This window comes from Papio anubis, chromosome 4 (genome assembly GCF_008728515.1).
Source record: "Papio anubis isolate 15944 chromosome 4, Panubis1.0, whole genome shotgun sequence".
Lineage (NCBI taxonomy): Eukaryota > Metazoa > Chordata > Mammalia > Primates > Cercopithecidae > Papio > Papio anubis.
Genome location: NC_044979.1, coordinates 169,662,374 through 169,689,464, shown reverse-complemented (window position 1 = coordinate 169,689,464; position 27,091 = coordinate 169,662,374). Strand labels below are relative to the sequence as shown.

At 45.4% G+C, this 27,091-nt stretch overlaps 2 protein-coding genes and 1 pseudogene across 2 annotated transcripts in view; 1 reads left to right on the top strand and 2 right to left on the bottom strand.

Annotated features, from left to right (window-relative positions):
* Positions 1-17,803: 17,803 nt before the first annotated feature.
* MRPS6 (mitochondrial ribosomal protein S6) overlaps positions 17,804-27,091 on the bottom strand; it is a 67,843-nt gene continuing 58,555 nt past the window's right edge. The window contains exon 3 of the mRNA XM_009202297.1: positions 17,804-18,423. Coding sequence (XP_009200561.1) covers positions 18,231-18,423 — 193 coding nt within the window. The 3' untranslated portion in view covers positions 17,804-18,230. The remainder of the gene's footprint in view (positions 18,424-27,091) is intronic.
* On the top strand, positions 23,512-24,167 carry LOC101025242 (annotated as a pseudogene).
* On the bottom strand, positions 25,379-25,975 carry RPS4X (ribosomal protein S4, X-linked). Its single transcript, NM_001168790.1, has one exon. The coding sequence runs from the start codon at positions 25,973-25,975 to the stop codon at positions 25,379-25,381; it is 597 nt and encodes a 198-aa protein (NP_001162261.1).

The window sequence follows — 27,091 nt, the reverse complement described above, 5'->3', positions numbered from 1 at the left end:
TAGGTAATTGTGTCTCTGTACTACAGGACACTCCCCTCAGATGCATCCTCCAAACTGGAAAGAGTGAATTTCCCAAACCTTAAACTGGCTGGCTTAGGACTGGGTTCAGGAGAAGGAAACCCAGAAGCGCAACCTGCTGGCAAAAGGGTAAAGTTTTCTTAACCAGTTGGGCTTTGGGCCTCCCTCTCCCTGTGCAAACTGGTAAAAGGCCTTGGAATTTCTGAGCTGTCCTTACCCCTCCATTTGTTTCGTATTGGTACATGTTTTTTAATAACCCCATTTTGTCTCTTCTTGCCTTCAGGCCATCAAACTCCAAGCGGTCATGCAACTGGAGCCTCTGACAATAGCCCCTTCTGCCAGGCACCCTTACATAGGCCTCTGAGGGAGCTCCGATTGCTGTTTCTCCAAAACGGCACCCCCTGTCAGCAGGAAGCAGATCAGTCTTCGTCCTTATCCTAAACCTAAGAGCAATTAGATGTACTTCTTTTTTTTTTTTTGAGATGGAGTCTCGCTGCATTGCCCAGGCTGGAGTGCAGTGGCACAGTCTCAGCTCACCACAACCTCCGCCTCCCAGGTTCAAGCAATTCTCCTGCCTCAGCCTCCCAAGTAGCTGGGATTACAGGCATGTGCCACCATGCCCAGCTAATTTTTGTATGTTTAGTAGAGACAGGGTTTCACCATGTTGGCCAGGATGGTCTCTATCTCTTGACCTCATGATCCACCTGCCTTGGCCTCCCAAAGTGCTGGGATTACAGGCGTAAGCCACCACGCCTGGCCATCTGCTTCCCTTTTTTATTTTTTATTTTATTTTATTTTTTTTTAAAAAAACTATCTTACAGATTAGATATGGCTGCTTCTCTTTTATTTGTACAAATTGAAACAGAAGCAATAGGGTGTGATCAAAGCCTTTCCCCTAAATTGTAGGAATTTCGGGCAAGGCATGTGCCCTCCCCTGTGATTCCATTTTCCTTACTAGAAATAACAATAGAGGCATCAGCCCCTTATTTAAATACCTACTCAGCCCAGCTCTGTCGTAAGAAAACACAGTAGAAAATGGTGGCCAGGTGTGGTGGCTCACGCCTGTAATCCGAGCACTTTGGGAGGTCGAGGCAGGCGGATCATCTGAGGTCAGGAGTTCGAGACCATCCTGACCAATCTGGCGAAATCCTGTCTCTACTAAAAATATAAAAATTAGCCAGGCATAGTGGTGGACACCTGTAGTCCCAACTACTCGGGAGGCTGAAGCAGGAGAACTACTTGAACCTGGGAGGCCGAGGTTGCAGTGAGCCAAGATCCTGCCACTGCACTCCAGCCTGGGAGACAGAGTGAGACTCTATCTCAAAAAAATAATAATAATAAAAATAAAAATAAAGAAAAAGAAAATGGTAAGAAATGTAGATTCACACCTAAGAATGAAAACTTTAAATGTAACAAGACTTCGTGTAAAATACAACCAGATCTTTTACAAGCCTGTTTGAGCAAGTAAGGAACACACTTGATTCCAAAGACGGAGGTTTTCCTTGTCATCTTTCCAGAGCAAGAAAGCAAAGACCAGGGTGATGAATAAGTAACTGGGAGCCACAGTGGCTGTAACCAAAGCTAGAATTAAACGATGTTTTCAGTTGGTTTGAATAGAAAGGCGGAGGTGCAAACTGAATAGTGTACTCAGTTTCTTTTCAGAAGCCCAAGCGACCGCGCTCTGCGGCACATGGCGGCCTTGGAGAGAACTATGAGCAATGGAGGAAATGGACTTCGCGTGTGATGCCAGGGGTTGGCCATACTTTGAATCTTGTATCCGCTTCTGTTGCATTGACAGCATTCACATGGAGAGTCCTTTCAAACCTAAAATGTAATTCTGTTGGTCACAGGCACAAAATCATCATGCTACATCTTTTTTTTTCCACAATCAACTAGGGGGGCAGAGCGGGGGAATATTCTTTTATGTGTTTCTTCCCCTATGCAATTCAAAATGCAAGGCAGTAGAATAATAAAATTAAATGCGCCATAATGGAAAAAACCAATTCCACTATAAAAAAGCTTTATTGCTCCATCTGAGAGAGAAGAAAGGGAGCTGGATAGTGTGTGCCTCTTCTCTTTCAAAACCAAACTGTAATAAAAGGCAAACAGGCTCAAAACGCAACAGATAAAACTGGAATTTGCAGCTGTGATCGAGAGACACAGTGAAGCAGGCCTCACACAAAGCGCGCAGCACACGGCGTTTTGTTTTATTCAGGAGACGCCTCTGAGAAGCTCAGGCCCCTTGAGTAGGGGCCCCAAGCCCTCCGCAGTAGAGACCAGCAGGCAGCTGAGTTTTGGACAGATTAGCAGCCCCAGCGTGGGAGACAGGAGTGGAGTTAAACCATCTGCAGATCATGGACCACCAGCAAAATAAGCCCTCCAGGCACACAGGCTGCAGGCACCGCTGTTGCGTTCTATGGCTTGGGCAGGTGCGTCAGCCGCCTCCAACTTTCAGCAGCGGCGGGCGGGTGAGGCAGGGGAGGCCACTTCCTCCCTTTTTTCTTCCCGAGAAAAGCCTAACAGGGGACGTCCCTGCCCTACAAGCGGGTGTCTGAGGCTGCCCTCCCTGTGCCTTTGGGCTTGGGCAGGGTAGGCTGCGACCTCACTCAGGCACTCAGACCTCCTGTTGATGTCACCAGATAATTTTCACGGTGGATGGATGGGTCTCTCATGGCCTCCTCCCTTCATGCCTCTCATCCTAGAAATCGTTTGGCTTGGTCCAAAATGTTGGCCCTGGCGTGGCGGGGATGGCTTGATCCCAGGAGTTCAAGACCAACCTGGACAATGTGGTGAAACCCCGTTTCTACAAAAAAATTTTTTAAATCAGTCAGGCGTGATGGCAGGTGCCTGTAGTCCCAGCTGCTTGGGAGGCTGAGGTGGGAGGATCACTTGAACCCAGGAGGCTGAGGCTGCAGTGAGCCATGAACGTGCCACTGCACTCCAGGCTGGGCAACAGAGTGCGTCCTTGTCTCAAAAAACAAAACAAAAATCAACTCTGTCCTAGACCCTCATTCTCTGTATAGATCTGTAACATGCACCCCACCCCGCACTCCTTCCCCCCATTCTGTTTAAAAAAGACTTTCGCTGACACCCTTTTCCCTCCCGGGGCCCCTCCACCCTCTGGCCATGGCTGAGGCCTGGTTCTGCCCCAAGCCCTCCACTTCCCTCCAGGCAGCCCAGAGCAGCTGCTACTGTTCCCACCCCAGGGCCTGTCACCGTCAGGGAGGAGCTGAGCGCCCCCACAGGTGGCTCCTTTGACTCCCAGCCACTCTCTGCCTTAACTCCTCTGCTCCAGTGAGCTTCCCACCCCGCTTCAGCCACCTTCTCCCGCAGCTGCACCAGAATTTGTCTCTCCCTGAATTCCTTCCCCTCTGAAATCTGATTCTCCAGTTTGACCCTGGCATCCACCAGGGCTCTTGTTTCAGAACCCCAGTCACAACAGGAGCCAGAATTCCCTCTTTCCAGGCTGGGCATGATGGCTCACACCTGTAATCCCAGGACTTTGGGAGGCCCAGGTGGGTGCATCACCTGTGGTCAGGAGTTTGAGACCAGCCTGGCCAACATAACAAAACCCCGTCTCTACTAAAAATACAAAAATTAGCCAGGCGTGGTGACATGTGCCTGTAATCCCAGCTACTCAGGAGGCTGAGACATAAGAATCGCTTGAACTCAGGAGGTGGAAGTTGCAGTCATGCCACTGCACTCCAGCCTGGGCAGCAGAGCGAGATTCTGTCTCGAAAAACAACAAAGAAGAATTCCCTCTTTCCCACCCTGGCTTCCCAGGGTGGCTTCACCCACAACCCACCAGGCAGACCTTGCTTAGCTAGCTGTTAAGGTTGGAAAAAAATCCAATTAGCTCTTGCTCACCAAGGGGTTAACTAGTCATGGGTCACCTGAGGACTGATGCATCTTCCTGCTTCAAGGAATGACCATATATTCATCTCAGGCAGAGGAGAATCAACGTCACACTCTTAAAGTTATTGCCCTAATGTCTCCTCTCCTTCCTGTCAAAGTATTAAGTTTCAAAATCTAAACACGTGACTCTCACACAAATATAAAATGAACACTGAACTTGTTAATGAGCAAGCCAATAGGATAGTAAAGAGGAATCAAAGAGCACTTGTGTAATGGAATTCATAAGCATTTAAGAACAAAACAGAATGCGAGAAGGACTGCTAGGTTAGATACAAAACCAGGCCAGGCACAGTGGCTCACACCTGTAATCCCAGCACTTTGGGAGGCTGAGGTGGGTAGATCACTTGAGCCTAGGAGTTCAAGACCAACCTGGGAAGCAAGGCAAAACGCCGTCTCTACCAAAAAAAAAAAAAAAAAAAAATTAGCTGGGTGTAGGTGGCGAGCAGCCTTGGGTCTTAGCTACTTGGGATGCTGAGTGTGGACGATCACTTGAGCCTGGGAGGTGGAGGCTGGAGTTAACTGTGATTGCACCACTGCACTCCAGCCTGGGTGATACAGCAAAGCCATGACTCAAACACAGACACACACACACACACACAAACTGGTTAATGTCCTACGCAGGAATAAGACCACAACCTTTCTGGTTATCTTTTCTAAGAAACAGAAATTAACAAGTTAACGTGTGACTTCACTGTGTTTAGGCTTATCATCTAGTAAACAGTAAAGTTAAACACAGGTATACTCTCCCTCAAAATAAAGTAACTCCTGGGTCAGCCTGTCAAACAATGTCCCAGCACAACATTGAGAGGACATGCCCCTTTCTGCTTTGCCTTAGTTCTAAGTTTTGGATAATTTTTCCTAACAATTCCTCAAGAGAGAAAATTCTTCATTAGTTATCTCAAAATCCCCAAATATTACTTCAAGAAGAAGAAGGAGAAGGAGAAGAAGAAGAAAACCATAAGTGCATCACTCACACCCCATTGGGTTCTTTTTATTTTATTATTTGTTTGTTTTTGAGATGGAATCTTACTCCGTCGCCCAGGCTGGAGTGCAGTGGTGCAATCTCGGCTCATTGCAAGTTCTGCCTCCCAGGTTCACTCCATTCTCCTGCCTCAGCCTCCCGAGTAGCTGGGACTACAGGCGCCCACCACCACGCCCGGCTAATTTTTTTTTTTTTTTTGTACTTTTAGTAGAGACGGGGTTTCACCATGTTAGCAAGGAAGGTCTCGATCTCCTGACCTTGTGATCTGCCCGCCTCAGCCTCCCAAAGTGCTGGGATTACAGGAGCCAGCCACGGCGCCCAGGCCCCATCGGGTTCTTGATGACCAAAAAGTAACTATTGCCCGATAGGATCTCAGACATGGCCCGACAGTAGGAATGGTATTTTGGCAGCTCTCCAATCACACAGATGGCCACCAGCTCTCCCAGGACTGGGCCTGGCCAAAAATAGAGACATTGAGTTCCAGGACAGGTCATTCAGGAATGGATTAGGTACGTTTACACCTTCGTCAAGATATCATAGGTCTGGAACTTGAAGGAACCTTCTGGCCAGCCTGCCTCAGGAAAATACCCCTTGATCTTCTATGACAGATGAGGCCTCCTCTTTTGAGTCCTCCTAGACTGAGGGAGCCCAGTGTTCATCAATAGCCAGTGTGTCATCAGCCTCCTTGGCAGGGATCGCTCTTAAGCTCTCCCTTTATGAATTTAGGGCCATTTCTGCTTGTTCTGTCCTCTATGAAAATGGCTAACAATTGGTCAATGTCCTCACCTAAAACCTCTTGACTAACTTAAAGACCATTTTTAAGCCATCATTTTCTGTTAGGCTAAACAATCCAAACTGTTACCATCTTAATTCTATTATTAGTTATGCTTTGCTGAGAACCTTTCCGTTCAGGTCTCTCCTAAGAACAGAAAGAATATAATAAGGCCCAGGGACAATGACTTCGTAAACCAGGTTGACGATCTTCCAAATCAAATTAGCTTTCTCTAAATAAAAGCCTGGCATTTCTCTCATGTTTACAACCTAGGGAAGTTTGCTGTGATCACCGTTTAGGTTGTTTCTTATATTATTTTGCTAGTCCTGTCTTTCTTGACTGTCATTGGAAATTTTTTTAATAGGCTTTTTAACACAGGGTCCTTGGTTTTAAAAATTAGGAATTGGAGTTAAAAAGAAGAAAATAAAGTCCTTATCATCACACTCAGAGATAACAACAGCTCATATGTTGGTGCTCAGCATTTAAGTCTTTTTTTTTCCCCAGACAATTTTCTTTTCTTTTCTTTTGAGTTTTGCTCTTGCTGCCCAGGCTGGTGTGCAGTGGCGTGATCTCAGCTCACTACAACCTCCGACTCTTTGGGTTCAAGTGATTCTCATGCCTCAGTCTCCTGAGTAGCTGGGATTACAGGCGTGTGCCACCACGCCCAGCTAATTTTTGTATTTTTAGTAGAGACAGGGCTTCACCATGTTGGCCAGGCTGGTCACGAACTCTTGATGTCAGGTGATCACCCACCTCAGCCTCCCAAAGTGCTGGAATTAGAGGCGTGAACCACCGTGCCCTGCCAATTTTCTTTTAAGAAGAGAACAGGCTGTACTGACCTGCTCTGTAACCTACTTTTTCACATGGTAACATGGAACATGGGTGGACAACTAGTGCCCCACACCCTCCCCCAGCTCAGGGTGGCCTCACCCCTCACAGCATCTGACTGTCACCATTGTCACAAACCCAATTCAACACAAAAGCAGCTCCTACGTCAGAACCAGTCCTCGCAGCGGTTCCGATAGGCCTAGGAGGCAAAATGAAATGGATCTACCCACACTGATTCATTTACCCTGAAGAGAATCAGCTCAGCAAGTGGGAGAACAACACAGCCACAAGCACACAACAGTGCTCAGACAGGAAGGCTTGGGTTGAGATGTATATATACATTTTAATTTCTCAATTGAGAAGTACAAATTGTGTATATGTATGGTGTATAGCTTGATGTTCTGATATATGCGTATATCGTGGAATGGCTAAATCAAGCTATTTAACACATACATAACTTCCCATAATTTTTATGGTGAGAACACTTAACATCTACTCTCTTAGCAATTTTCAATATACAATATATTATTATTGACTCTAGTCACCATGCTGTATGACAGATCTCTTGAGCTTCGTCCCCCGTCTAACTAAAGCTTTGTGTACTTTGACCAGTATCTCCCCATTCTCCCCATTGACATAATTTTGAGCATGGAAACATCATTAGATTGTCACCAATTTGGAAGAAAACCAGCCAGCGTGAGGGTCATCTACAAGGAAGGACTGGGTTGGCCCTAAGCACGCCATTCCGGGCCACCAAACTGCTCCTTCGGTTACCACACTGGTGCCCACATTACAGCCCTGATGTAGACAGCTTGGTAAACCCACCGTGGGGCACACGGCACCCCAAGGAAGTTCCCTTTGTGGGGCAAAGCACGAGGCAGGGGAGTCCCAGGGGCGTGGGGGGCGCTTTCGGGACAAAGCTTGGCTTCTCTTTGTTAACCGTTATTTCATTAAAGAGACGGAGAGGAAATGACAGGAATTGCAGCTAACTCTTCTGAGTTTGTTTTGTTTTGTTTGTTTGAGACGGGGTCTCGCTCTGTCACCCAGGCTGGAGTGCAATGGCGAGATCTTGGCTCACTGCAACCTCCTTCATCTCCCGGGTTCAAACGATTCTCCTGCCTCAGCTTCCCGAGTAGCTGGGATTACAGGTGCATGCCACCACGCCCAGTTAATTTTTGTATTTTTAGTAGAGACGGGTTTCAACATGTTGCCCAGGCTGGATTCGAACTCCTGACCTCAAGTAATCCACCTGCCTTAGCCTCCCAAAGTTACAGGCGTGAGCCACTGCACCTGGCCTCTTTTGAGTTTTTTCCCAGGAAAAATCAACAGTGTCTTCCTGGTGGGAATGACCATCAAACTGCATGACCAATTTGTTGATGCAGCAGGGTGAGGGAAATTTGTGGGGCGAAGCCCCCAGCGGATCCGAGGGGACCGGACCTTGGGCACAGGAGATGGGAGCACCCCTCCCCCGACCCCCACCTCAGTGAGACGCAGCATCAGGAACATTCACCAGAGCGGGGCTGGAGGGCGCAGTCACAGACACAGGACAGCGGAAGCGGTTCAAACATTCGTGGAATATTTCTTCTGATTCCTCCATTTTTTCAGTAAAATAGGGAACAAAGCCAATCAGCAGAGGTAAAATGAGGGCCCAAAGTGCTGGAAGGTTGAGAAGGGAAAGAAGGACCTAGTTCCCTGGGAAGGTAGAGGTCTGGGGAGCCGTGTGCCCCCAGGAGCACCACAGGCCCCTGTGTGGCTGTGGTCATGAGACCAGTCAGCAGAGATGTGCTTTTCCCCAGGCACATCCAGCCCATAGGTGCAGGCTGTGGTCGAGTCTGAATATCAAGAGAGGCCCAGAAAGTTGATTGCAGCGGTAGACTTGAAATGTAAGGAGGGTGGGAGGGCAGTGAGGGCATGAGGAGAGACAATGGATAGCCACTGGGATGAGTGGGGCCCCTGTGGGGTTGAGGGAATGGGGTTGGAGTCAGGGTATAAGAGGGAGTGAGGAAGGAGGAAGAGCGGGATGTTAGAAATTAGGACTCCGGATAATGCCGTTTCTGGCCATGACAGGGCCTGAGGTGTAACCCAGGAGTGGCTGACTAATGGTGGATGGATGGCAGGGTGGTAGGGAGGAGATTGGGTAGCCAGGAGGCCAGGCTTTTGGAAAGGATCACCTAAGTCACCCAGGGTCATGTGAGATTGGATTGGAGACAGTAACGGTGGCTGGGAGCTGAAGCCTTCAAGGAACACAGGAGGTGGCCTGGGGAACCACAGATGACTGAACCCCCGATGGTTTAGCCCAATGGCATAAGATTCATGTCTAAGGGTTTAGAAGGGCAAGGGGGCAATGGTCTGGAAGGAACAAAGAGGATTGGAGATGCCTGCTCTACCTCTTGGCATCGCAGGGAGAAAAGAGCCACTCCTGAGAGGGCTATGGGGGAAGCAGGGGCTTTAAGGGGCCCCAGTTTTTCATTGGAGCAACAAGCAGGAAATGTTTACAGAAGAGGTGGTGACCAGAGACCACTGATGACTGTGACTTCCAGGGGCACTGAGAACAGGTTTCAGGATTGGAGAGGAAGTTGAGTCAAAGGAAGGAATGTATGAAGCTGAGTGGAGACTGGGTCGCTAAGGGTGAGGGATCGTCTGGAGGGCTTGGGATTCTCACGGTGACTGTCATCAACAAGAATAAAGGGCATCGTAATATTAGTCCCAAAGTTCCCAAGGTAGTTAGTAGAGCCAGGCTCTGAGGGTCAGGAGGTGGGAAGCAGGGGTCTGTTAGAGGGAAGCAGAAGTGCAAGGGGAAGCATGGAGAATTCATGGTGGTGGTCTTTTTTTTTGGGGGGGGGACAGAGTATTGCTCTCGTCGCCCAGGCTGGAGTGTAATGGCATAATCTCAGCTCACTGCAACCTCCGCCTCCCGGGTACAAGCAATTATCCTGCCTCAGCCTCCTGAGTAGCTGAGATTACAGGCACCTGCCACCATATCTGGCTAAGTTTTGTACTTTTCAGTAGAGTCGGGGTTTCTCCACGTTGGCCAGGCTGGTCTAGAACTCCTGATCTCAGGTGACCAGCCCGCCTCCCAAAGTGCTGAGATTACAGGCGTGAGCCACCGCACCCGGCCTCATGGTAGTGGTCTTAAACCCTCTCTGAACTGCACTTGTATAGTAAGCATTGCTTTTCTGTTTTCTTAGGTCAGAAAAATGACAAACAATCCAGGAAGGAAATCAGCAAATTATTATGTTTATAAAATATTATAAACAGGCAATTAACAGGGAGAAAAACTCAGAATGACCGTTCCCATGAAAGTTCATGCTTATTAATAATAGAGAAAATATAACTTTAAAGAGACACTTGTTGACACTTATTAGACTGGCAAGGCTTTAAAAAACATAATACCACATAGTGGGAGGTACTTGAAAACAGAAATCTTAAATCTTGCTGATGGGTGTGTAAACCGATGCAATGGCTTTGGAGAGAAATTTGTTAATAACGGAGGTGAAAATGAAAATACCTAACAAACCAGTTCTTCCCTTCTCTAGCCAGCAGTTCTTCTCAGTTCGCACACTCACATATATGCTCCGGGAGGTAGCTAACTAGCAGTAAGTCCATGGCAGCATTGCTTGAAACTGTCAAATTGGAAATGCCCACAAATAGACAAGTGGACAAATTGGGATATAGTCACACATGGCAAACTATATGACAGGAGAAATCAGTGAACTAGGCCAACAAGTATCCACATGATAGATCTCAAAATGAGTGAAGGAATGAAAAAAACAAAGCCTATTACTGAAGCTTGCATACCACGAATAAAAATCCACAAAACAATAATGAGTTGTAGCTGCATATATATGTATCAAAAATATAAAATACGGATATAAATGATACGCACTGACTGATAATGGTTTGGGTCTGTGTCCCTGCCCAAATCTCATGCTGAATTGTAATCTCCAGTGTTGGAGGAGGGGCCTGATGGGAGGTGATTGGATCATGGGGGCAGTTTCTTGTGGTTTAACACCATCCCCCTAATTGTTGTCATGGCAATAGTGTTACCGTGAGATCTGGTTGTTTAAAAGTGTATATAGTCCCTCCCTGCTTTCTCTCTTCCTTCTGCTCCAGCCATGTAAGACATACCTCCTTCCACTTCTCCTTCTGCCATGATTGTAAGTCTCCTGTGGCCTCCCCCAAAAGCTGAGCAAATGCCGGCACCACACTTCCCATACAGCCTGCAGATCCATAAGCCAATTAAACCTCTTTTCTTTATAAATTACCCAGTCTCGGGTATTTCTTCACAGCAGTGCAAGAACAGACTATTACACTGACTTTAGACATGGCTACCTCTTGAGGGAAGGAATAGGATAAGAGGGGGTACAAAGAATTTCAACTATATCTAATATTTTCTTTAAAATAAAAGCTCTGAAAGATATACAGCAAAAATACAGTATCTATTAAATCTGAGTGGTAAGTTCCACAAATTTGTTACATTAACTTGTTATTTTTAGGTATGTTTGGATTTTTACAAACATAGGTTTCTATTTTCTCAATCCATGTGCCAGTTTTAGGAAAGGAAAGGGAGTATGAATAGCGCTACAAGGTGGGGACACTCACTGTTACAGCGTCATGCTTACCAGAACAGAGCTTTAACCCCAAAACCATTTCTTTATGGCTAGGCAGTTAACAGAGATTTCTTTAGCATTTTACTTAGCCACATTTATAAATAACTTCTTCATATTATTTTTAGATCTGGTAAGGTATATGGAAGAGGAACAAGCTTTTAAAACATGTTTTAACTGCTAACTTTATAAAATCAGCGCCTTTAAAATCGCTTCTGATTCTGCTTTGTGAATGACCCTTTGCTGGTGTTTTAAAAGTAATTAAAATGTATTGTATTTGGAGAGTATTCGAAAACTCCTGAGCTGTCATGGTGCCTGCAGAGGGGAGTTGCTATATTTACTAATTATCCCTTTCCACGGCCTCACTAAACCCCATCCAATCTGCCTGTTCCTGAGCCTGGAAGGTAACAGGAGCACCGCATCCAGGCTCTCCTAGTACAGTCTGGCCCTTTCTGGCCACATCACCAAACTCTCTGCCAAGGTACTTTTTTCTAAGGGCTCCTTTCAAAGAGAAGTCCCCTGGCTCACGCAGATGTCACAGTTGCCTAGTAGATGGGAGATGGTGGAGAATGAAAGTTTGTGTGCATGAGAAGAGGAGGCAGGATGGTGAGAGACAAGAATAAGAAAAATAGTGGGAATCAAACTCCCCTTTATTGCAGATAAAAGTTGGAGATTTACAGACAGATGTCAAAGAGACCCTCAGCAGAAAACAAAGCAAAATTCCAGCATCAAATACAGTTAATTCTTGTTATGTGCAGTAGTTAACGTTCTTTCAAGTTGCCATCAACAATGACTTAGAGAACCCTGAACCGGGAAATACAGGGTTAGGTTAGCCTCTGGTCACAACGCGTATGTCAACCCATCAATACATGAGCTTGTTTTATGTGTGTTTCGTTTTAAAGACGTTTACTACATACTGTCGATTAACATTGAACTCAAGGCCAATGGCACTAGAACTCATGGCTGAACAAGCTTATCTAACATGTATCTTCTCCAAAAGGCACATCACAGCCTTCTTGCGCTTAGAACACAGTCCTGCAGCACTACACTTGGCCATTTTAAACAGCAAAAGCACCACAAAAAAGCACACAAATGCAAAAAACATGACACTAAATAGTGAAAAAGACGCTTGTTTACAGTATGAGAGCTGGAACAAGAAGGCAGAGTGTTGCTTTGTTCGACTTGACTTGTCAAGCAACTCAAATTCTTTGCTACTCTACACGTATCCATTGAATGACTGCAAAAGTACCATGGGTATTCATTTTGGGGACACAAATAAATTTTAGCAGGTAAGCAGACTCGCAAATACAGAATCTGCCAATAATGAGCATCCACGATATCGATTAACAGAGCCCAACACCTCCGCCAAAGTGTAATATCTGGTCTTTCACAAAGAGGTGCTTAACATTTTGGGATCCGATTGGACAAAGGATGCTACATCCAACTCACATCATTTAGCTCAATGCAAGCTTTATGGAAACTATGGAGTCTCCCATTTATTTGGAATAGAGAGGTCAAGAGTCCATTTTGCATAATCCTTACTTCAGGCATTGTCTGGTGAACAATGCCTCCTTGTCTCTTCCACTCACAATGGAATCGTCTCAAGGCGAATTGCTTTCTCTGAGAAATGTGAGGATGCTGGTGTTCTGGAAGTAAGGGTTCAGATGCCACGCCCAGACACCAAGGCTGCTCCCCTTCAGCAGCCCAGCGGACCTGAATACTTTGGAGATGAAGTTTGGTTCCATGAGTCTTTTGTTAATCTCACTGGGTTGTGGTGGCGCTAGGAATGTGCAGGATTATCCAGGTATTACTGTTGTCACTTTAAACTTAAGAGGTCAATTTTGGGGGTTGTGGTGTAGCTCTCGAAAAACTACTTTACTACCAGTATGGACTTTTAGTTTCGACATGGTTTTCCTCCTGCGACTAACAGAATGTGTCTTGCCTGTATTTGGCTGTAAGCCCGTGTCGCTTAAAGCTTCATTTTCAGAGAACAAAAAGAATGCTGGCAATTTGAGCCCAGCAAATGACTGTGCTGACCTCTGGGACTCCTTTGCTGTTTTCTTGTGATTAAAGACAGGCCTATTCTGTTTAGAATGAGAGTAATAGTCGGCCCCACAGAATCCAATGGCAGGTTATGAAAACAACAGCTATGCTTATCAGAAGATGAAAAGAAGTGTGCAAAGAATAAGCCTCTAAGAAATTATTTTAACCCTTCCCCACCTCCATATCCTACCAACTACCAAGTTCCTAAATCATTGATGGAATGACTCCTCAGCAAACCAGGCAGTAACTCAGTCCGGTCATTAGAGACTAGGACAGGCTCTTGGCGACCATCTGCTTCACTGGCCACATTTTCCATGTGAGAACGCTTAGGCCAGGAAAAGAAACTGAACATGGTCAAGACTGGTGGGTGGAGAGTTCTCTGAGCAGGCCTCCAACCCAGTCCTATGATCATTCCACTACTGAATTTTTTTTCAAGGTGACTAAGAATCCCACAAATTGCCTTGGAAACTTCCAACTGCCTTGAAACATCAACACCACACGTGTCTGTTCCCAGATGCAGAAAACAGGCCAAGCTGGCAGGTAGCTTCACAAGGCCATTGCAGGTGCAGTCATCTCTCTGATGAGACCTCCTAACGCAAATGGCAGTAGCCCAGACCACAGCAGAGAGAGAAGAATTTGTACTTTTCACACGCTCCTACGCACATTTCAAAGCACACGCCGTTCAGGAAGGGGTCGCCTAGCAAGCACTCGCGCTCTCTAATCCAACACTGCCCACCTTCTTGTAGACATCTGCACCCCTTGCCTCAGCCCTCTTTGTACTTCTCCAGGGCGAATCCGTGGAATTATTTCCTTCCTCACAAATATGCAGGCAGCATGGGGTTTCTCAATTAGGAGGCACGTCGTATAGCAAGTTAACATGCACAAGACTCATTCTTGGCTCTTTGTAAAGATCTTTCAAGAAACACTAGGCAACCTGACTTCCCAGTCTTACCTCCAGCTACAAGCCCTGCAGCTCTGACATTTCCACCATCCTTCCCACCATCACACTGTACTTGCCCTCCTGCCAGGGGCTCCCAAAGCCCACCATGCCGTCTCGCCACCTCTCCACCTGGCCCCACTCTCATTCCAGGCACTAGTCAATCTAGTTCTCCACCCCCCGGCCCGTTTCCTAGCACTTGGTTTAAACATGTGTTATATTTATTATGGGCTGTGTTTTAAACAGCTGAACAGTCCAACCCCCACATCTGTGAGAGCCCTGAGGCCAGGAACACTGCCCCTCTGATCTTTGTGTCCTGCCCAGAGCAGCACCTGCCGTGTGTGTACTCTCAAAAGACACCCCCGGAGCAATGTGGAGAGAAATGAGCAGTGGGAATTACAGAGCAGGGAGAATCATGAGAAAAGGATGCCTGGTCTCCCATTTTCTCCTCACGTTCTCAGGGTTTCCGTTTGAAGACCTGAGATTTAAAACACTCCCAAGGAGCTCCAGCTCCAGGTGCAAGGTTGGAAGGGCCCAGAGGAGCAGGTCATCCAGAGCCTGCCCCTCACAGCGTGATCAGGACTGCAGGGACTGGCAACGTCTACCTCCAGGAGCCTGTAAGCAGGCCAAAATCGGCTCTGGAAAGAGAGACATGACTCCCAACCCCAACTCCTCCTTGTGTGGCCTTGGGGATGTTATCTATTATCCTGTAAGCCTCAGGTGTCTTATTCATAAAACAGAAGAATATTTGGCTCAGGGAGCTGTCGGAAGGGTAAAGGAATATCCGCATTGAGCTCCTGCTGAAAGCACTGTGGGATCCCTCAGGTGGGTAGGGGTACACCAGGGCTCTTCCAGACTCAACTAAAAGCTTGGAAGAGCGGCTCATGTTTTCCATACTCTCTAATCTTTTAACCAAAGACTTCACCTCCATCAACACACATTTGGTCTTTCAGCAAAAGTCTACTGGGCTCCATGGTCCTTTGCTGACACTCCATGGTACAGCGCCTGTCTCCGTACAGACACTTCGTGAACGATCCACGTGAATGGTTCCACCGTGGTGAATGTCACGGAGCAGCTTCTAAGGTACGCCTCAGACTAGCTTCTTGGGCCCCTGGCTCCATCTCATTTCCCACCTCCCCGGGCCACCTTCAATAAACAATCCCCTGGCTTGTCACAGGCCTCAACTGTGGCCATTATCTTTGGACCTGGGACTGCAGACGCTCAGAAGCTCCACTTTGGTAGACTGGAGCCAGCGCACTTTCCTCCAGCCGGGGGCAGGGCCCACAGGCAAAAATAAGCCCTTCCAGAAATGCTGGAAGAGGGAAGGGCTGACTCTGAGTGCTGACAGCATCATGAAGATAAATATCACCTATGTCATCAATCCTGAGCACCACATCTTAAATGTTGATGTTCCTCTTAAATTCCTTTCAGAAGTCTAAGTTTGCTGTCCTAAAATGCAGCCGGTCAAGCCAAGAGTATTGGTGGGATCAAACCAAGTACTTCTGGAAGACTGAGCCTGTCCAAAGAGGCCCATGAATAGTCAAGGCTGCAAATCCCAGGAAGATGCACTTTCCGAGGACGCCAGCCCCCAGGGAGCATCCTGGAGCTGGTGCTTCACCCGAGGCTGGCCTTTGGCCTTTGGTGCGTCATTTCCCATTGGCAACCTTCTATCCCTTTGCGCTTGACTCCTCACAGGCCTCTAGTCTCCCAGATATGGCCCCCCAAATTCCTTGTCACATCACACAACTGGCTCCTCACCCTTCAGAGCTCAGCTTGCACGTCTCCTCCCCACTCCATTGTCTGCACTGCCCCCAGCACCTCCTGTGCCACTAAGTACACCATACATACTTTGTCTACCTCCATGCCACCTCTCAGCTCCATGAGGCCAGGGCCTTTGTCCACTGCTCTGCCGCCAGCACTTTGCCCATCATCGTCCCCTGAAGGACCACAGAGCCTCAGACCACCACCAGCCTGGGCAGGGAGACCGGATGCTCTATCTACTCTTGACAAATAAGTGGCCTGGAAACCACCCACCTGCGCACGCTGCTCCAACACTAGGCATCCCAACAGGCCAGCGGCTGCCAGAGGGTGAGGGCCCCGCAGCTGCTGAGGATCCAGCTATGCACCAACTGCTCCCAGGGGAAAGACGGTGGCTTTGTTTTGGAGCTTCCAAGGAGGGGAACTGGTTGCTGCTCGGCTGCCCTACTTTGCCAGCCTCCTTCCTAATGCTCTCTAAACTGTGCCACAGGATTCTGAACACTTGCATGGCCTGGAATACCCAATGGCATCAGTCGTCTTGTCAGGCGCTGGCAAGTGCAGGAAAAGAAAGTGCCATTGCTATACTCGGGCCACGAGGTCAAACGCCACTGAGTGGTGACAATTCACCCCAGACACCCAAGTGCCTTGTTGAACCTGAGAGGGCAAAGACAACCTTACTGTTACAGGAAGGAAAAAAAACAGACGGCATCAGGATCCCCAGTTCCAGATTCCACCTATCACTGGCAGTTGTGGGGTCAAGGGCAAATCTGAGTGGGGGTTTCCTGGTCCAAACAACAGGTATAGCAATGCTGCCTTCCTGGGGCTGCTGAAAGGAGTAACTGAGGGAACAGACAAAAGTGTGCAGCACGGCACGCGGCGTGCATTTAATAAACTCCAAGCAAAATGGACCTCAGATCGCACTGGGTCAAAGCACATCGGGACGCAAAGTGTCTGCTAGAGAGTTGGTGCTCTCGTGAGCCCTGGCCAAGGGCCTGCGCTTTCAGGAAATTCTGAATAAAACAGGAAGTAGCCTGTTTTCCCAGATAATCCTTTACCCCTTTTATTTCCAGTCTACAGTTCTTAATGAGCCTCTTCACTGAATTATTGCTCTTCAAAGAGACTTTTTATAACTTTTTGCCTCTGGAGGAAGTTAAGCTGGATACCATCTGAGTTCTTAATAAGCAAGGTGACAACACTGGTGACCCAGTGCAGACACAGGCAGCTGCTATAGAGGGAGGAGGCGCTGGGCCAGAGCTGGGAGACCAGGCCCTTCTGGCGCTTTGGGCATCTCTTGCACATCTCTCCATCGTCCGGTCTTGCCATGGTTAAAAATGAGGCGGAGGCCAGAATTCTCAGCTCCTTCGTGCTTTTCAGAGATTCCTAGAACTGGCACTTCCCCCAACATTTTATGCACAGAAGTTCCATCATCTGTGATGGTGCCAGACACCTTGTGCAGGGCACCCCTGTGAAGGAGGAAGGGCTGGTCAAGTCTTTCCAATCAGCCCCAAGGAGACTGAGGATGAGATGCAGGTGACTGTTTTGGGAAACAGCCTCATCCTCACCCATCCTGGAAGCCATGCCACTGCCAGGAGACTACTTCCTACAAGAGGCCTGCCCTGGGCTGAGGGACAGTGGAGGAGGCAGGTGCTAGTGGAAAAGGAATGACAGGGAGCAGCATGAAGGCTGAACTGCGCCAGAACACACATCCCACCACAAAGAGCAGCACCCACCACGACGACGAGTGAGGTGTGTGGGGAAAAGTCACCGATTGTGTAGCGAACCCAGTAAGGAACAGAGAGACACACCCCTCCTCCCCTGCCCCACCCAGGCTCTGGACCCCAGTGGGTACTGGGTAATGCCTCCCCGACACTGCCAGCTACACCAGAGCTGCAGAGCCCTGGAAGTGCACGGCGCTGTGGTAAGTAAAGGGACAAAACACCTCCTGTATTCCTACAATCAAGTTTATTACTCAAAGCAAAAGTTGTCCATATAATACATTGGTCATCAATTTTTATTTCCACATGGTTATACAGGCTGAATGACTAGCTCACGATCCCAGGAGGTATTGTAAGTTTTGCTCTTCAAAAAATGGTGTTACTGTTGTAAGGGGAAAAGTCCTCACTGACAAAGAAATGACACTAATGAAAACAAAATCAAGAATGATCCACTGGTACTGCAGGTTACAGAGAAGCTGTCAATAAGCAGTTCCCCACCTCTCACAAGCAAAGGGGATCAAGGGCTAAAAATACCTTAGAAAAATCAAACAGCACCTGCAACACATGTTTATATAAAGGCCAAACTTGCAAACTCTTCCTTCTCATCCATGCTGCTCAAATGTGAAGGGATACGGCTAAAATCTGGCAAATCTTTTCACTTCCTCCTCTTCTTTGTGGAATATAATTTTTCTTCAGGTGGGACTGGGACAATCCCTTCACATTCTTTTAGTTCCTGGGTCAGAGGGTGTTTGACGATATTCCCTCTAATCACATCTATGTCTCGAGACAAGTGCTCCACCACGCTTTCAACAGTTGTGGTGGGTGCATAAAAATCCACCAAGAAATACCTGCAATAAAATAAAAACTTGTGAGTGTCTGCATTTGAATTGTAACAATTCTACTATTTTGGTCAATGTTTCCACTGTACTTCACTACAGACATCAACTACACACAAACACATACCTTTGTCACAACAGAAACTACCAGCTGACCAGCTAAACAGAATTGCAGTGTTACGCCCAATCTCCCTTTTTCTATGGTCTTTCCCATTACACTCTTGTGAAAATATGAATCCAAACCAGCTTTACGGCAGCAAAAATACACTGTGACACTACAGATGGTATGAAGTACTAGAAAGTATGGGGGAAACTTATAATCCATGGACGAGACTGAATTTTCCAAACTATTAATGAATGTTGTGTGTGTGTGAAAACATCTATTAGCTATTCTTCCAACTTTTTAAAGGATTTTCCCTGTGAACTAACACACCTAAGAGAACCATGAGCCCACAAATATGGGAAAAGATTAAGAAAGGCATGGGACTGGTCTATAACTATGTTCAACATGGACAAGGAACAAAAAGAAAATTACTGGAAGTAAGAAAAAGAATTTACCACTCATCACTCAAACCAGACTAATGTCGATGGGCATCCTGCACGGCTCACTGGTCTTCAAAGATTGACAAGGTCCTCAGCAGCCTGCTGGATGACAGTGCAAGGAAAAAGCCCATCCCTACCCACTCCCTGCTCCTCGCAGACCTAAAAGGTTAAACCTCCCTTGTACTATTTGGTTTGGACAATTATGTGACTAAAGATAAGTTTTCAGCGCAGTATTTCACAATCCTGCAATGTTCTAGCTGGTTAAAACTATGATCTTTTCGGCATCATTTGCCTTGTCTAGCCATACATGTGGTTCTCAGGACTCCCAGGCACATTCCCCTCCCAGGCCTTTGCACTCACTGGTCCTTCTGTTGGAAATGTTCTCTGCCCAACTTCCATGTAGCTCATCCCTTGCTTCTAATTCTAAGCATGTCTCTGTCCAAATGTCACTCTCTCAGAGAGGCGCTCTGTGTGCCCACTCTCCTAAAGCAGCACCCTCCTAGCTCCACCAAGGCCCCTCACTCTCCACTGCCCTCACTCAAGGCTTTGTTTTGTTCCACAGAGCACGTTCTCACCACTGGCACAGTGTGCATTTGCTTACTGTCTGCCTCACTCCACTAAAGCACAATTGCCATAGGAAGAAAGGCTCTGGTGTTATCCCTAGCACCCCGAATGAACACGGAGCAGGTCCAGAGTAAATCTTTGACCATGGTGGTGTTAGCATGAAATGTGGAACTCTCACAGGAAGCTGGAAAGATCAAGTTGAAAAGGAACAAATTCAGCAAGGAAGGAACTTATGAGAAAAGGGATGGCACCTTGTGCAATTCCAGACAAAGGCAAAGAGGTTCAAAACTTGTAAGAAAATTTACCAAGTGACTCTTAAGTCAAGCTTAGTGGAATAATTATTCAAGTAAACATATAATTAAATAAAAGGAGAGAAAAATATATACCAACGAAAAACACTAATCAAAAGAAAGCTCAAATGGCTATACTAACATCAGACAAAGCAGACTTCAGAGCAAAGAAGATTACCAGTGATAAAAAGAGACAATACATAATGACGAGTTCACCAAGAAGATATAATAATCTTAAATATACATGCACCAGATAACAGAGCTTCAACATATAAGAACAGCAGAACTGAACAGAGAAATGGACACGTCCAGAATCACAGCTGAAGCCTTTTAACATTCCCCTTTCAGTAATCGATAGAACTACTTATACAGAAAATCACCAAGGATACAGAAAAAGTGAACACCAACATTAACCGACTGGAATTAACTGACATTTATAGAACCCTTTACCCAACAATCGCAGGATAGACATTCCTCCTAAGTGTACACAGAACATTTATCAAAGTCAACTATACTCTGGGCCATATAACATAAAGGGATTCAAGTTATACACAAAAATCTTGGAAAAATGCCTAAATACTTGGAAACTAAACAGATATCTAAATAAGCTGGACAAACAGGTAGAAGAGAAATCAAAAGGGAAATTACAAAGTACTTTGAATTGAATGAAAAAATGCCACAAATCAAAATTGGGGGGATGCCATGAAAGCAATACTTGTCAGGAAATTCATATATACTAAATGCCTAGGTAAGAAAAGAAAAAAGGCCTCAAATCAATAGTCTCAGCTTCTACTTTAAGAAACTGGGAAAAGAGCAAATTAAATCAGTAAGATGACAGAAGAGAGGGAGAGAGGAGAAATCCCTAACGCAGAAAAAAGAAAACCAGAGAACATCAATGAAACCAAACACTAGTTCATGGAGAAGATGAGTAAAACTGACATGCCTCTATAGCCAGACTGGTGAGTAAAAAGAGGTAAGGTAAATTATCAGCACTGGGAATGAGAAAGGTGAAACGACTACGGATTTCATAAATATTAAAATAATAGGAAATATTATTAAAAGTTTTTGCAAGGTCGGGTGCCGGGGCTCACACCTGTAATCCCAGCACTTTGGGAGGCCTAGACAAGCAGATCAGTTGACACCAGGAGTCTGAGAAAAGCCTGAGCAACATGGTGAAACCTCATCTCCACGAAAACTACAAAAATTAGCTAGGCATGGTGGTGTGTGCCTGTAGTCCCAGGTAATGGGGAGGCTGAAGTGGGAGGATGACTTGAACCCCAGAGGTCCAGGCTGCAGTGAGCCGTGATTGTATCAGTGCATTCCAGCCTGGGTGACAGAGTGAGACCCTGTCTCAAAAAAAAGCATTAAATTTAACAACTCAAGATGAAATGATCAAATTCCTTGAAAAACACAGACTACCAAACCTCACTCAAGAAGATACAGATAAGCTGAATGGCCCTATATGTTATTAAAGAAATATGTGTAGTTTAAACCCTTAAGCCCTATAGCTTATTAAAGAAATACATGAAGTTTAGCAGCTTCCCACAAAGAATACTACAGGCCCCAAACGACTTCACTGGTGAACCACACCAAACATTTAAGGCAAAAATACCAATTCTGATACAAATTCATCGAGAAAAAAGGAAGACACATCTCAATTTGTTCTATGAAGCCAGCATTACCCTATACCCAAACCAAAGACATTACAAGAAATCAGACGAATGTCCCTCAAGAATACACATTTTAAAATTCAAAACAAAATTTTAGCAAACTGACTACTATCATATATTAAAAAATACAACATACCATGACCAAGCAAGCTTTATCCCAAGAATGCAAGATTGGCTTAACAAGATTGAAAAAAAAATGTAATTCAAACTAAAACATATTAACAAACTAAAAAAGAAAACATCATATGATCATTTCAACAAACACAAATGAAAGCATTTAACAAAATCCATAGCCATTCCTGATTTAAAAAAAAAAAAAAAATCTCAGCAAACTAGGGATAGAAGTGACCTCCCTCAAACTTATAAAGAGCATCTTTGAAAAATCTACAGCTGATATTTCACCAACTGGTGAACATCTAAATGCGCTTCCCGTAAGACTGGGAACAAACCAGAAAGCCCACTGTCACTTCTATTCAACACTGAACTGGAGGTTCTAGCCAGTGCAATAAGGCAAGAAAAAGAATAGGTATCCAGACTTATAAGGAAAGAGTGAGACTGCCTTATTTGCATATGACATGACTGTGTTTCAAGAAAGTATTAAAAAATCTATTAAAAAAATTAAAACTAATGAGTTTAGCAGGATTGCAAGATACAAAAATCAATGTTATTTCTATATGCTAGCAACAAATAATCAGACCTTGAATTAAATGTTCAATACTTACAGAGAAATCAGACAAAAGGTATGCAAAACTACAAAATGTTGCTGAAAGAAACAAAACCTATTAGGTGTATCTTGTTCATGGGTACGAAGATTCAAAATTTAGATGTCAACCCTCTCCAAGTTAAACAAAAATTGAGATCTATTATTTATTTTATTCAAATAAAATCATTGAGATTCAGTAGAACCTCAATCAAAACCCTAGAAAATTGATTAGAAAGTTCGTAATGGACCTAAAACAGTCAAAACAACTCGGACAGAGAATGTAAGTTGAAGGACTAACACCACCTGATTTCAAGACTTATTATAAAGCTATGGCCATCAAGACAGTATGATATTCACGTATGAATACACAGAGAGATCAAACGACTAGAACAGAGAGTACAGACATAGAGATTTACAATAAATGGTGCTAAAATAATCCAGTATCCATAAGCAAAAAAAGGGAACTTTATTCTCTACTTGTACCATTTAAAAAATTAACTCAAAATGGAACACAGATTTAAATGTAAAATATAAAGCTACAAAATTAGAAGCTTTTGTAAATTTGGATTAAGCAAAGTTTCCTTAGACACAACACCAAAACCAAAATCTATAATAGAAAAAAATTGATAAATTAGACTTCACCAAAATTAAAAACTGGCTGTTTGAATAAAAAGATAAACCACTAAGATCTGTGAATTACAAGTCTGATAAAGGACTTGTATCTAGAATACAAATAACTCAAAACTTAATTAAAAAAAAATTTTGAACAATGGTCATAAGATTTGAACAGACATTTCACAGAAGACGTATGATGGCAAAGCAGCACATGAAAAGATGCCTAAAACCATTAGTCGTGAGAGAAATGCAAATTAAAACCACAAAGAGATACCTACTAAAGTGCTGTAAAATTAAAAAGGCTGACCACACCAAGTGTAGGCAGGGATGTGAAAAAACTGGCACTCCATGGGTGCGGTGGCTCATGCCTGTATAATCCCAGCACTTTGGGAGGCCGAGGTGGGTGGATCACCTGAGGTCAGGAGTTCGAGACCAGCCTGGCCAACATGGTGAAACCCCATGTCTACTAAAAATACAAAAATTAGCCAGGCATGGTGGCGGGCACCTGTAATTCCAGCTACTCGGGAGGCTGAAGCAGGGGGATTGCTTGAACCTGGGAGGCAGAGGTTGCAGTAAGTAGAGATCACACCACTGCACTCCAGCCTGGGCAGCAGAGCAAGATTCCGTCTCAAAAAAAAAAAAAAAAAAAACTGGCACTCCAGGGTGGCACAAGGTCCATACTGAGCAACAGAGACACGCGGGCTGTGCCCTCAGGATGACCGAGTGGGAGACAGCAGCACCAGTGGTGGCAGAGACCCCTGACACCAAGCTCTCTGGGAAGTGGATGATGTGCAGATCAATGATGCAGCACAAATGATGATGTGCAGATCAGTGACATTTCCCTGCAGGATTACATTGCAGTGAAGGAGAAGTATGCCAAGTACCTGCCTCACAGTGCAGGGCCTTATGCTGCCACATGCTTCTGCAAAGCTCAGTGCCCCACTGTGGAGCCCCTCACTAACTCCATGATGATGCACGGCCACAACAGCAAGAAGCTCATGACTGTGCACATCATCAAGCGTGCCTTCAATTTCATCCACCTGCTCACAGGCGAGAACCCTCTGCAGGCCCTGGTGAACACCATCATCAATGGTGGGCCCCAGGAGGACTCCACATGCATCGGGTGAGCAGGCACTGTGATATGACAGGCTGTGAACATGTCCCCACTACACCATGTGAATCAGGCCACCTGGTTGCTGTGCGCAGGCACTCATGAGGCTGCCTTCCAGAAGATCAAGACTATTGCTGAGTGCCTGGCAGATGAACTCATGAATGTCACCAAGGGCTCCTCCAACTCCTATGCCATCAAGAAGAAGGATGAGCTGGAGCATGTGGCCAAGTCCAACTGCTGATTTTCCTGGCTGCTGCCCAATAAACCAGTCTGTCCTTTGGGGTAGCCCTACCCCACCACAAAAAAAAAAAAAAAGAAAAGAAAAGAAAAGAAAAACCGGCTCTCATATACATTGCTGGTGGGAATGCAAATGACAACGATTTTGAAAAAACAGTTTGGCATTTTTCTAAACATACACCTACCATTATGATCTAGCCATTCCACTCCTAGGTATTTACCCCAAAGAAATTAAAGCATGTGTCCACACAACAACTTGTACACAAATGTTCACAGCAGCTGTACCTATAACAACCCCAAACTGGAAAAAAAAAAAAAAAATTCACCACACACAATGCCATACTACTCAGCAATGAAGAGGAGTAAACTTGATACACACTACTGATCTCAAAACAATTACGCTGAGGGAAAGAAACTAGAATAAAAGGGGACCATACCATCCAATTCTATCTATGTAAGTCTAAAAAAAAAAGATATTCCTCAACTTAAAATACATGCATCTCGATAAACCCATCATAAGTTGAAAATATTTTATGTTGAAAACGCATTTAATACACCTAACCTAACATCACTTAGCCAAATGCCCAGAACACTTACATTAGCCTACAGTTGTGTAAAATCATCTAACACAAACCGTATTTTACATTAAGTGTTGAATAGCTTATGTAATTTTATGGAATATTTACTAAGACTGAAAAACAGAATGGTTGTTTGAGTACTCCAGTACGGCTGCTACTGTATCTGCCATCACTTCCGCACCATCATAAAGTTGAAAAACATCTACAGTGAAAGAAAGCAGATCAGTGGCTGCTTGGGATGAAGGACAAGTAGAGGGAGGAATCAAAGGGGGAGGAGGAAATTTTAGGGTTGGCAAATATGTTTATCATCTTGACTGTGGTGACTTGTGGATGTATACATATGTGAAACTTTATTAAATATACACTTTAAATATATGCAGTTTATTATATGCTAATTATCTCTATAAAGCTGTTGATTTTAAAATGGCAGTTAAGAAGCTGAATGGGCAGTACTTGGTGACTAAGCTGATGTGGGATGGGGGCAACAGGGAGCAATTACAGCTGATGAAGACTCCCAGAGTTCCTTAAGCGACGAAATAAAAATGGTACAAATGAATCCACTATCCCACAAACTTCTTTTTTTTTTTTTTTTTTTAATCCTGCCACAATATTTTTAATTACGTACAAAGGTCTGACATGGCACCCAGGGACCCATTTCACCCACTGCTCTGTTTGGCCGCCAGTCTTTTGTCTCTCTCTTCAGCAATGGTGAGGCGGATACCCTTTCCTCGGGGAAGAGAAATCCATGGTTTGTTGCCCTTGCCAGTAACAAAAATGTTGGAAAGTCGAGTGGCAAAGCCGTTGCCATTGGCATCTTTCACGTGAACCACGTCAAAAGATCCAGGATGCCTCTCTCTGTTGGTGATCACACCAATTCTTCCCAGGTTAGCACCTCCAGTCACCATACACAGGTTACCAGTGTCGAACTTGATGAAATCAGTAATCTTGCCAGTCTCCAAATCAATCTGAATGGTATCATTCACCTTGATGAGGGGATCGGGGTAGCGGATGGTGTGGGCATCATGAGTCACCAGATGAGGGACTCCTTTTGTGCTCACAAAGATCTTTCTCACTTTGCATAACTTGTACTTGGCCTCCTCAGGTGTAATACAATGTACAGCAAAGCGACCCTTGGTGTCATAGATCAGACGGAAATTCTCTCCCGTCTTGTCAATGCTCATGACATCCATGAATCCAGCAGGGTAGGTTATATCAGTTCGGACCTTGCCATCGATCTTAATGAACCGCTGCATGCAAATCTCCTGTCAGGGCATACTTAAGTCTGTTCCTCAGGAAAATGATGAGGGGGAGACACTCTCTCAACTTGTGGGGACCGGTGGATGGATAAGGAGCAAACACACCGGTCAATTTATCCAGCATCCAATGCTTTGGAGCTGCTACCCGCTTCAGATGCTTCTTGGGACCACAAGCCATGGCTGCGTTAGGCAAGGAAAGAGGACCTCCGTCTTCCGGTGCGCGTAGAAATTGGCTCCCACAAACTTCTTGAAGCAGTGACTTGCCCATTTGCTCAGACAAGACTGCCACTTGGGCTCACTCTGAAAACTACACATAATCCTGGCCACATTTTCCAAGGTTTAATTCCACCTGCTTATTTCTACTCCATATATAAGCAGGTAATAGGGTTGCAATGACCCAACTTATGAATTACTTGTTTATTCAAGATTTAATTATTGATTACTTACTTTGAGTTAGGCTCTGGAACAGAGCTTAAAATAGTGTGATCAACCTCAAATCACCTCCTCCTTGCAACCCTCAGCCTTTTAGCCAGTCACTCCCCCTGCCCTGCAATAATTCCATTTGGCCACCTGGTGGGCAGTATAGGGAACTCTCACCCCAACACTTTTTTCCTTCCCATTTATCCATTTGCTCTTTCACTCAGTATTCATCAAAATGTCCTCCAATCTACCACAGACAAGTTATAACCTCACCCTGTCTGCCAACATTCCCACCACACTGAAGTCTATAACAAGTAGTTTTTCTCTGAGCTCCCTCCTCTTCCTCGGCCTTGTCCAGTTTCCCTAGAAGGCTTCCTCTCTTGCTTCATTCCACTTGAAGCCCTGTGCTTAGAGTAATGTGCTGCTGAAATGCCATGCATCAGGAGGGAAGCAAGAGCCTGACATGCTCTGCCCATCAAGTAACCCAGACACCACCACTGCCGAGTGCTCCATGTCCCTCCCTCCAGAGAGTTCACAGGTTAAGCCTGCCCTTCCTTAAAGTCAAGTATTCAATTTATTCAAATAGCACCTCTGGGGCTGTCTTGGTCTTACTTATGATATTGTTCATAGCAAGCACTGCTTTCCTCCATTTTCCATTCAACTGCTTCACAGGGTTAGAGGCTTGTGAGCTAG

What these genes read in the sequence shown, in the direction of transcription:
- RPS4X (NM_001168790.1), bottom strand. Translation starts at nt 25,975, where the DNA reads ATGCAGCGGTTCATTAAGATCGATGGCAAGGTCCGAACTGATATAACC.